The sequence below is a fragment of the Leptopilina boulardi genome, unplaced genomic scaffold, assembly GCF_019393585.1.
Source record: "Leptopilina boulardi isolate dan_hultmark-lab unplaced genomic scaffold, ZJU_Lbou_2.1 LbouV2_305, whole genome shotgun sequence".
Lineage (NCBI taxonomy): Eukaryota > Metazoa > Arthropoda > Insecta > Hymenoptera > Figitidae > Leptopilina > Leptopilina boulardi.
This window is the reverse complement of record NW_026137869.1, coordinates 672,973-685,051: the sequence shown is the minus strand read 5'-3', so window position 1 is coordinate 685,051 and position 12,079 is coordinate 672,973. Positions and strand designations below refer to the sequence as shown.

Below are 12,079 nucleotides of genomic sequence, written 5' to 3'. Positions count from 1 at the left end.
GCGGCTGCTTTTTAAAGTACTTTTTGGAACTAATTTTAGATGCACTTTTGAAACTACTTTCAGCGGTACCATATAGATCTACTTTTAGAGATAATTTTCGAGGTACTTTTAGAGCTACTTTCAGAGATAATTTGGGTTTATTTTTACTATTTTTAGAGGTACTTCGGATCTACTTTTACAAATACTTTTAGGGACTTTTGGAACTACTTTTAGAGCAATTTTTACAGGTACTTTGGATGGAGGTAATTTTGCGCCTACTTTTATAGAGGTACTTTTGGAACTATTTTTATAGAGATTTTTGTAGATACTTTGGATCTGCATTTAAAGGTACTTTTACTTCGAGGTACTTTTGGAGCTACTTTCAAAGATACTTCGTTTTATTTTTAGAACTACTTTTAGAGGTACTTTGGTCTTCTTTTAAAGCAACTTTGGATCTACTTTTCGAGGTACTTTTGGAGCTACTTTCAAAGATACTTCGTTTTATTTTTAGAACTACTTTTAGAGGTACTTTGGTCTTTTTTTAAAGGTACTTTAAATCCACATTTACAGATGCTTTTAGAGGTATTTTTGAATTTAATTTTAAGTGCACTTTTGGAACTTTTTTCAGAGGTACCATATAGATCTACTGCTAGAGCTAATTTTCGAGGTACTTTTAGAGCTATACTTTCAGTGATAATTTGGGTTTATTTTTACTATTTTTAGAGGTACTTCGGATCTACTTTTACAAATACTTTTAGACTTTTGGAACTACTTTTAGAGCCACTTTTATAGGTACTTCGAATCTACATTTACAGGTATTTTTAAAGCTAATAGAAGTAATTTGAATCTACTTTTCGACCTACTTTTAAAGGTGCTTTAGTCTACTTTTACAGATACTTTGGATCTATTTTTACAATTGCTTTTAGAGATAATATTGCAGCTACATAATAATACATAAGGATTATAAAATGTTTTAATATTTGCTATCGATTTGCATTAAATAAATATATTATATTAATAGCATTGATTTCCATTCAAACAGAATGAAAATAATAGAATTAAATATTTACATTCATAAAACAGTTTATATTTAAGACGAAGTATTTATTTATTGATATATTGAATTATTATTCTTTATATATTATTATAAGTATTTTAAGTAATTTTCATTCAAAAAGAAGGAAATTATTAATATATGATTGGAGTGCAAGTTTAACGCAGCTCATGTTTTTTTTTTTTCTCTTCTTCTTCTTCAAGGATCATAGAATCAAGGATCAATATAGAAATGGATCTATTTTATTTTCAATCATATCGAATTTGAACTCGTGCCTATATACGTATATATGCGGTATATACGAGCTCCATTGATGAAAATTCCAACGCATCTGCTTGGCACGCTTGAAAGGAACTGTATAGATGGTAACGCAGGTCTAAACTCTAAACCTGCCCCCGCAGCTGTGCTTTTGCGGATTCTTTTTATTATTATTGGTACCCGCGGCTCATTCTTCTAATCTACAAGACTGATCTCTCTCTCTCCCTCTCTCTCTCTCAGAGGTCGACGTAAATACTAATCGCAAAGCGTTACCTCCTCGTATAACATTCCATACAGGGAAAGCAAATAAATATAATTTCACTAACGCGCGGTTTCAAATCAAAAATAATATATTTACCAATTTTTTTTTTCCTAGTTATTCTTTTTATATCTATAGCTTTGAATTAAATAATTTATTATTATTAATAATTATAATTTGTATTATTTGTTTTTTTCCCTATTTTTTTCGTAATTGTTAATTATTAAGAGAAATGGGTATAATTAAATTAATTATTAATTAAAATATAAAAATTGATCTTTAGAGGAGTCGAATAAAAAATATTTCGCAATAAAAAAGCGATTAGTGAATGGAAGAATAGATTCAGCTCTATATTTGATTAGGCTGCGAATTCTTAACGATTGACAAAAGCACATTTTGCCATTCTAAGAAGTGGTTTTTTTTTTTAAAGAAAAGAATCTGCAAGTGGGTGCTACTTCCTTATGATCTTGACATTCAAAAAGATAATGTCAGAAATGTCACATCAAAAAAAAATTATGCTCTCTATGAGCATTGAGAAAAAAATTGTCATTTTTTTGAAAGAAACAAATTTTAAAGTAAACAAATTATGCAATAATAAGATGATTATTATATATGTACTGAAAATCCTATACGATTTTAAATTAATAAATGCAAAAATATAAGGGGAATGCAGTTCATGTGAAAAATTGCATATTTCCGGGATTTTCCAAACTATGACTAATTCACGTTTCATATTCTTTACTTGAATGTACACTTCCTGGTTTTTATATTTATACGTGCATCTCACTGCAAATTTTGCAAACAAACAAAAAAAAGGCAAGAAAAATTAACGATTTCCAAAAATAATTTTCAATTTTTTTCGTTTGAAAATGAAAAAATTTTTAGGCTATCAAATAATTTTCTAACAATATCGATTAACGAGAACCGGAAGTTTCTAAATAAAATTAATTTATATCCGAATCTGATCGAAACAGATCAATTTTCCAATAAATATCGTCATTATTTCAATTATAAATGATGAGTGATATTAATAAACTAGTTTTTTTTTTTTTTTGTCTCGTGATGATCATTAATGAAATGCCAACGTCATCGTTTAAGAAGCATCGTTTCAATATATAAATGATTTAAGAATGTGATAGTAAATTGTAACAGGTTAAACACTTCCGTTTTTTAAAATATATATCTTCAATATCAATCTTAGGAAATTCGTGACTCGACAATCGAATCATATACATATAGCTTCCGGAAGTGAGATCAATGAAAGGGTATATATTTATCTGTAAGGAATGAGAAATCGAAAAAAAAATCACTTCCTCCTTCCATCAAAAATGTATCATCGTGATGTTTTATTTTTTTTTTTTTTCATCAATGTCAATGACCCAAAAATCTATAAAATCATCTTTTCATATATTTTCCATAAAAGAAATTACCACTATTATAATTTTCTTCTATAATGAAAATTTCTAATTTGTATCAATTTGCAGAAATCTTTTTAAACCGAATCAAAAAATTGTTAATTTTATTAAATTATTAGATAATTATTAAATTAATTATTTTATCGAATTGTCTCAGAGCTAAATAATTATTTGTTTTAAATAAAAAATTTATTTGAAGCAAATAAATTTTTATTAATCTCGTAGAGAAATATAATTTTTTTTTTTTTTTAATATTAATGTATTCGTTTAAAAATGTACCTTCTAGAAGCTATAGATATTCTGTTTGCGTATGAATAATTAAAATGTCATTTAAAACTGAAGTTATAATCAATATTTTCCGAAATAAAATAATTACTAAAAATTAAAATTTAATGCAACTTAGTCACATTTTATATATACCCATAACAATAAGAAAATCTATCGTACGTGTCATTATATACGTCAAAAAACAAATGCGCATTAGTTTAAAATTTGTAAATCATAATACCTGCCCTTTTTTTGATTAAAGAAGCACGTTTTGTAGAATCATTTTTTTTTCTCAGTTTTGATTTTATAAACACTATAATCAAATTGAATATATAAATTTATAGATAAATCAGACTATACAGTGTAATCAATTTGTAATTATTTTAATTTATACATTTAAAGATAAATATAAACATTTTGTCATAGTTTTGCATTTGATAAATCATTTTTAACTATATATATCTTTATTTTTCAACCGCAAAAATTAAAAATTTTATTTTTTATTTCTTTCCAGAGTAAATTTTATAAAAAAAAAAGTAATTAATCTAACAGTCATTGTTTTTTTAAATGTTAATTTGTTTTATATATACCTAGATATATAGAATAAATAAATTAACAAATAAATAAAAATAAATATTATATATAGCTATAATTATATATTATTACATTATTATCGAAATTTAAGTTTTTGATAATTAAGTAAATGAGAGACAAATGAGAATAGAGATAAATAGAAAATAAATTAGGTCATACCTAATTAACTATTTTATATAGAATAATTTTTACTATGTTTATCAAAACAGGGATAAATCTGCGAAAATATTGTAAGATTAATTCTTGATGTTTATATTATTATTACGAATAGTCCACTTAAAAGAATTATAAAAAAAAAAATAAAATTAATATTAAACAAAAAAATAATATTTGAACAATTTTTTAAAAATAGTATTTTTCTCTGTATGACGTGATAATTGAAAAATATTTTAGTTATTATAATAAGAGTAAATAATACCCAAATGACGCAAATCAAAAAGACAAATAATTAAAATTTGAAGATATTAATACTTATATTTATCTCATATATAAAGTATAGGAAAAGTTAGTACAAAGTGAGTAAACATTATGACAGTCGTGTTGCAATTGCGTTAAAAAATTTTATTCCCGGTGTTGAAATAACTAAAAATCGTTTAAAATAATATAAATTTGAAAAAAAATGTGTCTTTCTCAAATTTATCAAATGAAATAACTTGTATGTAATTCAATCGAAAGTAAACTGTTAAAAAAAAAAATAATTTAAAATAATCGTTTACTTAAATCAAATAAATATTTACTTAATTCAAATAAATATTCATTTTGAATCAAATAAATATTTTTTTAATTTAAGTAAATATTCATTTGAATCTAATAAATATTTATTTTGATTAAAGTAAATATTTATTTGAAACGAAATAAATTATATTCGTACTGCAATTATTTATGTATTTAACTAATTCAAATAATAATTATTTGATTTAGAAATAAATATTTATTTGATTTAAATAAAACATTTCTCTGAGTGTATTTGCTTTATAAAAAGAAGTAAAGACAATTTTAAAAATAATTAATTTGTCGCAAAAGTGTAATTAGCGCTATATCATAATGTGACACAAAATATAACGACGAGACATTATTACTCCCACGCATTATGACACAAGAATATGGGTTTTGTTTCAGCTGATTTGTAATATAACTGGGTTAAGTGGTGACTAGTGTATTATACGTAGAAAATTTATAATATCACTAGCGGGACCTTTTGCGAAATAAATATAAAATTCACACCTAATTAATGAGTCAACGAAATTTTATTCTCCTTGAAAAATAACACATATTTTTCTATATAAAATTCAGCATACTTCCGATTATATACTATAATTTTTATGTCGAGGAGTGACTAAACAAATTATATAAAAACCCAACTATTTTTTTTTGGGTATTTTCCAATTTTTGTATATTTCTAAAAACTGAAAAATTTGCAAATCATTAAAAACCGCGGATTTTTTTATTAAAAAAAAAAAAAATTTTGCAAAAATTTTACTACATTCAGAGTAAAATAATAATAATAATAATTAATTATTAATTAATTGAATTAAATTAATTAAAATCAGTTCTTGACTATTATCAAAAATAAATATTTTCTTGAAGCAAATAATTTTGGAATTTAATAAATTGGAATCAATATTTGAAACTAAATTTTTAATTGCCACAAATAATAATTATTTAAAACAAATAAATATTTTTTTTGAACTCTCTAAATCTGAATTAGTAAAAAAAATTAACTAATTTGAATTAATGACTAATTTATTTGCTTCTCAATTAGTAAAATTTTACTAATTATTAGTAACTTTTACTAAAAATTAGTAAAACTTAACTAATTCCAAAGCAAAAAGTGAGTTTAAATTAGTAAACATTTTTACTAATTCAGATTTAGAGAGAACGTAATAATTTTGGAATTTAATAAATTGGAACCAATATTTAAAACTAAATTTTTAATTGCCTCAAATAATAATTATTTAAAACAAATAAATATTTTCTTTGAACTCTCTAAATCTGAATTAGTAAAAAAATTTACTAATTTGAATTAGTGACTCATTTTTTGCTTCTCAATTAGTAAAATTTTACTAATTATTAGTAAATTTTACTAACAATTAGTAAAATTTAACTAATTCCAAAGCAAAAAGTGACTAAATTTAAATTAGTAAACATTTTTACTAATTCAGATTTAGAGAGAACGTAATAATTTTGGAATTTAATAAATTGGAACCAATATTTGAAACTAAATTTCTAATTGACTCAAATAATACTCTCTAAATCTGAATTAGTAAATATGTTTACTAATTTAAATTAGTGACTCACTTTTTGCCTCTGAATTAATAAATTTAACTAATTATTAGTAACTTTTACTGACAATTAGTAAAATTTAACTAATTCTAAAGCAAAAAGTGAGTCACTAATTTAAATTAGTAAACATTTTTACTAATTTAGATTTAGAGAGTATTAAACATTTTTACTAATTCAGATTTAGAGAGAACGTAATAATTTTGGAATTTAATAAATTGGAACCAATATTTGAAACTAAATTTTTAATTGCCTCAAATAATAATTATTTAAAACAAATAAAATTTTTTTTTTAACTCTCTAAATCTGAATTAGTAAAAAAATTTACTAATTTGAATTAGTGACTCATTTTTTGCTTCTCAATTAGTAAAATTTTACTAATTATTAGTAAATTTTACTATCAAATAGTAAAATTTAACTAATTCCAAAGCAAAAAGTGACTAAAAAATTAGTAAACATTTTTACTAATTCAGATTTAGAGAGAACGTAATAATTTTAGAATTTAATAAATTGGAACCAATATTTGAAACTAAATTTCTAATTGACTCAAATAATACTCTCTAAATCTGAATTAGTAAAAATGTTTACTAATTTAAATTAGTGACTCACTTTTTGTCTCTGAATTAGTAAATTTTACTAATTATTAGTAACTTTTACTAACAATTAGTAAAATTTAACTAATTCCAAAGCAAAAAGTGACTAAATTTAAATTAGTAAACATTTTTACTAATTCAGATTTAGAAAGTAATTATTTAAAATAAATAAATATTTATTTGATAAAAATCGAGTTTTATTTCAAACAAATAAATTTGTTTTTTCACTCTAATAAATAGTAAAATTTTGTTAAAAAAAGGAAATAAAATTTTTTTTTTTATTCTCTCCTTTTTGTGCAAAAGAGCTTTTCCTGTAGGTTCGTTGCACTCAGAGGATGTCACACGTATATATATATATTGGAGATACACACGTGTCGTTTGAGAACCAGTCATCGAGAGTTCGATGTGTTTTCTCTCTCTCTTTCTATATCATACATACACAAAACGTGCAAAATTCGTGGAGCATTCGCGGCGACAAAACTTTTATTTTGTAAAAACAATTTGAAAACCGGTCAAAGTGGAAAAGGCGGGAGCAATTTTGTCGTTCGAGTAATTATCGATTCGTGTGGTCTCCCGCGATGTATATATAAGAGAAGAAGGATGATGAGGTTGGGGGACAAAAGAAGCGGATAGAGACATCGGTCACATTCCGCAGTATACGAAGGCACGCGGATCACTCTCTCTCTCTCTCTCTTTCTCTCTCTTCTTTACATCCATCATTCTATCTTTTTCACATTTCTCTCTTTACTTTTGCTCTGCTTAACATTTTCGGCCACGATGGACCACCCAGAATTTTCGTTTCAACGCACAATATGCAATGCGTATAACCATCAAACACAAAAAAAAGCTCGTCGAATTTTGATCGGACGATCATCATCAAAAAAGAAATATTTTGCAATTTTCAAATTGCGAGAAACAAAATTCAGAACAATGTAAATTGTCTGTAAATATTTATTAATATTTTATTTTGGATAATTAAATTAGTTTTTTTTTAAATAAAAATCCTCTCACCGAATATAAAATTCATGGCAGTGAAGTTGAATTCTATTTCCAGTGCACAGTCAATCAGCATTCATTTATTTTCCGTAATTAGAAAAATTTTGCATCAATTTTTATGGTTATATAAAATCATTACTGGGAATAATTTTGAAATTAAATTGGGAAAAAATTAATTTAATGTTAAATACATTTTTAAGGGAAACAATATTTATATATTAATTTAGCAAAAATAATTAATCACCTCTTCTATAAAGAAAAAAATATACTAACAAGAAACGAATAAATAAAAATTTTTTTTTTGTTCTAAAATGACATAAATTAAATGACTGTATTATTTACCGGACCATACGAGGGCCTTAAGAAAATTGCTGCCCCCATTTTTGAAAGCACTAAAGATAAGTAGCAGAATCTCGAAGAAAAGATCCAGCTTCATACATATGTAAACCTAGAATCACTTTTTTCAATAAGCAGCATTTCACCACTTACACTTAATTGAAACATTCAAAACAAAAAAAAACAAAGAAAATATTATTTGCGCACTATTATCACAAAAAAGTATATTTGAAAAAAATATATTACGATATTTTAACGCACCACTGAGAATTTTTAAATTAATTTTAATTTCAAAAACCGTGATATATTCCTTCCTTGACAGAAAGTATTAAACTGAATATTTACGATTTAATTGAAATTGTAAACATTGATTTATTTACTTTTCGATATATATATATGTAAAGTCGAAAAATTTTGAAATGCCTCGACTTTATATATATATTTGTCATCTCTATATAGTAAATAAGACTTTTGTATCTATATTAATGCTGATTAATTAAAATTAATTTTTATTAAAAAAAAAAATCCAGAAAAAAATTCCCCTTTTTTTAAAAATAGACTTGAATTGATTTAATTATTTAAAATGTTATTATGAAAATTTGTTATGCGCAAAATTTGAAAACAAAAGATTTGGTCCAATTATTGGAAATTATGAATCAATAATATGGGACACAATGAATTCAATTGAATATTATTTGACTTTTATACATGTCATTTACAGGTGTAGTGACGTAATTGGCAAATTTTCTTCTTGTGTGAATATTTGAAAATTTAATAATAAAAATTGCTTAGAACAAAACAATTAGCACAATTGACGAATTGTTCACGCTTCAATAACTGGTCGCAATAGGATGTTTTTAAATTTTAAATTTTTCAAAAATATTTTCAATGCGTAAATAAATTTCACTTTCAGATGTTGTGACGTAAACGGACAAATTTCCATCTCCCAATTATTAAATCTTGCAAATGAGAGGTATTCTATTATTTAGAAACGAAATCATAATTCTGAATTAGTAAAAAACTAATTTATTAGTTAAAATTAATTAATAAATTTGTTAATTGAATTAAAAGAATTTTTTTCACTAATTCATTATAGTAAAATTTAATTAATTTATAGCTAAAAAAAAACAATTATCGAATAAATATTTTTTTGTACACAGAAAATTATTTGAGTCAATTAAATAGTATATTTGTTTCAATAATAAATGATATTTGTTGAAAATACAGAAATTAATGTTTCAAATAGTTTATTTAATTCAATTACATTTTAAAAATTATTTGGTTCAAGTAAATATTTATTTGATAATAGTATTTATTTGCTAATAACGATTGAATGAAATTTTTCATCAGTGAATAAAATTAATTGTCCTTTTTTTGATATAATAATAGTAAAAAAAAAAAATCAAGGGGCTCTAGTACTTTCTTCCTGCAGTATTGCAAAATAAGTTCGTTAGTGGATTTTAAAGCGCACACCAGCAAAATCAGGGTTATTTTAGCCTCAAGTAGTAAACCATCTCAGATCTTTTAAAGTGGATTTAATGATCATTTTTAACGAATGCTTTATATTGCGAGTTATATATATATTTTTTGACTGCGGTATATATATATTAGATCATCTCGCGGGCTTGGTTTACATATATAAAAAAACGCAAAACGTTATTCTGTCACCAAATACTATATAAGATATGAAAATTTAATTAATTTTTTTTACAATCAATATTATAACGAAATAATTAAAAATTTCGTTAATACATTTATTATATAATTAAATTATTTTTAATTTCAAAAATTATTCTAATAAAATTTTGAAGGGTAAAAAAAATGGAATATTTTCTAACAGATTGTTAATTTAAAAAAAAAATCATATTTATTTTACTGTAACACATTTTGAATTCATATGAAATAATTCTCAAGAAAGAATTGCCGCGCGCGACCAGCAAGGCTATTATAATCAAAACATTATTAACTCTCAAGAGATATATAGGCGCGCGATGGATCTCTGCAATTATATTAATGTCCCTGAGTTGGTATAATATCGAGATAAGGCATTGACATAAAATGTCATATACCTTTTAGATAAAAATCAATAAAGCAGGTCAGAAAAAGAGAGATGAGATTATTTTGAAAATATTTTTCATATTCTTTAATGAATTACAATTTTTTTTTAAATTACAATTTTTTTTTTTTAAATTACAATTTAAAGAAAAAGTTTCTATTAAAGAAAAAAAAATCTTGTCGAAAAATTAACATGTGATCGAATAGTCACATGCTACACGTTTAAAGGATGTATAAAAGAATATTTCATTCAATTTTGAAATTCATTGAAAAAAAATGTTGTTACTCCATTTCGTGAAAAGTTCACGAGAAAATGAAAGGATTTGAAAATAAAAATTATTACAAAAGAAATGTGTAAAGGACATATTATAAAGAATGATGAAATAGCTATAAAGTAATATATATATATATAAATAGGAAATTGTATATATTATAGAAAGTGAAATACTATCAAAAATCAGATCGCCTACGTATATATATATATGAATTGTAGTGACATAACGTCATGAATCAATAAGATCCTTTTATTTTCTATTGATAAAGAATATAAATATATATATGGTATGTACTCTATGGCATAAAAGGCATTTACACCCCGTCACAAGAATGCCGTTGTTTGGCAACGGATGCGAGTATCCACCTACGTTTTTTACGATTCCTCGACTCGTCGCGAAAAGTCAAAAAGAATCTCACAATGTATATAAATGCTTAAAAAAAAATTTTTTTTTTTCACCTAAAGATGTATTTATATATATAAAAAATTTTACTCACCTCAATGAGTTCTTGTGTGTTCACTTCCTTTTGATTTTCTGAAACAAAAAAAAAAAACTGTATTTTTATAATTTTATAAATTGCAAAATTGCAAAATTTTATATATTGCAAATTATTATTCTAAAATATAAATATTTATTATTTAAATTATTTTTACAATTATATATTATATAAATATTAAAATATATTAAGGAAAAATTAAAAATATCTGTTTTTTAATTATAATTTTTTAATTTTCTAATTTCAAATTTTGATTAATTATTATTAATCAAATTATAATTATATTTATTTTAATGTATATCATTTTATAAAGCTGCTAAAAAAAATTTATTTGATTTAAATAATCAATTGGCAATCAAATAAATATTTAACTGAACCAAATAATTTTCATTTGAATTAAAATAAATTTTATTTGAACCAATTTATGCATTTCAAATACCATTTAATTGACTCAAATAATTATTCTCAATTTTTAATCAAATAATAATTATTTCATAAAAATAAATATTTCTTCGCAGGGAAAAAAATCTTCACCTGAAATAGCGATAAGTTTCATTGGAATAGTGATATATTTCACTAAAACAGCAAAAGTTTTTGATATTCTAGAGAAACGTATCGCTGTTCCAGGTAAAGATTTTTTTCCATTCGATAAATCATGCGATTATTTGAATCAAATAATTTTTTTTTTTTTTTTTTTATGAAAATTTGACAAAAAAGGAAGATTTTTGCTTTAAATTCACGTTTCTTTATGGCACGACACTTTCATTGCGTCACACACACACACTTTGTTAAAAAAAAAAAAATGAGCAGGAAACCGTTGACCCCAATTGTCAAACATAACCGATACGACACGTCATTTTCAATATACAAATCTACGATTTTCAAATAATTTTTCTGTTAATGACTCGTGTACTAAGTTCAATGTGCTTTGCAAAGAATTTACATTTTAAATATTAATTAATTACCACATAATATTTTATTATTATTATCCTTTTTCCAAATAGCATTTTATTATTTGTTTATTAAATACAATAATTTATGATAAAGAAAATAATTTTAGAATTAGAAAAGAATAGATTATAATAAGGAAGAAAGATATTCTATAAAATCATTTTTTTTTTTCTGTTTCTTAAATGCAGAGTAATGTATTGTATATACCGCGTAAAGAGCTTCTGACTTGGCATACTGAGAAGAAGTTGAAAATAATACATTATAGCAATAC

General features: G+C 23.6%; 1 protein-coding gene across 1 annotated transcript in view; it reads right to left on the bottom strand.

Annotated features, from left to right (window-relative positions):
• LOC127283059 (uncharacterized) overlaps window positions 1-8,373 on the bottom strand; it is a 31,050-nt gene extending 22,677 nt beyond the window's left edge. Inside the window, exons 1-2 of the mRNA XM_051307718.1 lie at window positions 8,038-8,373; window positions 7,711-7,743 (exon numbers count right to left, since the gene is read on the bottom strand). Of these exons, the coding sequence (XP_051163675.1) occupies window positions 7,711-7,743; window positions 8,038-8,131 (127 nt within the window). The 5' untranslated portion in view covers window positions 8,132-8,373. The remainder of the gene's footprint in view (window positions 1-7,710; window positions 7,744-8,037) is intronic.
• Between the last annotated feature and the right edge of the window lie 3,706 nt (window positions 8,374-12,079).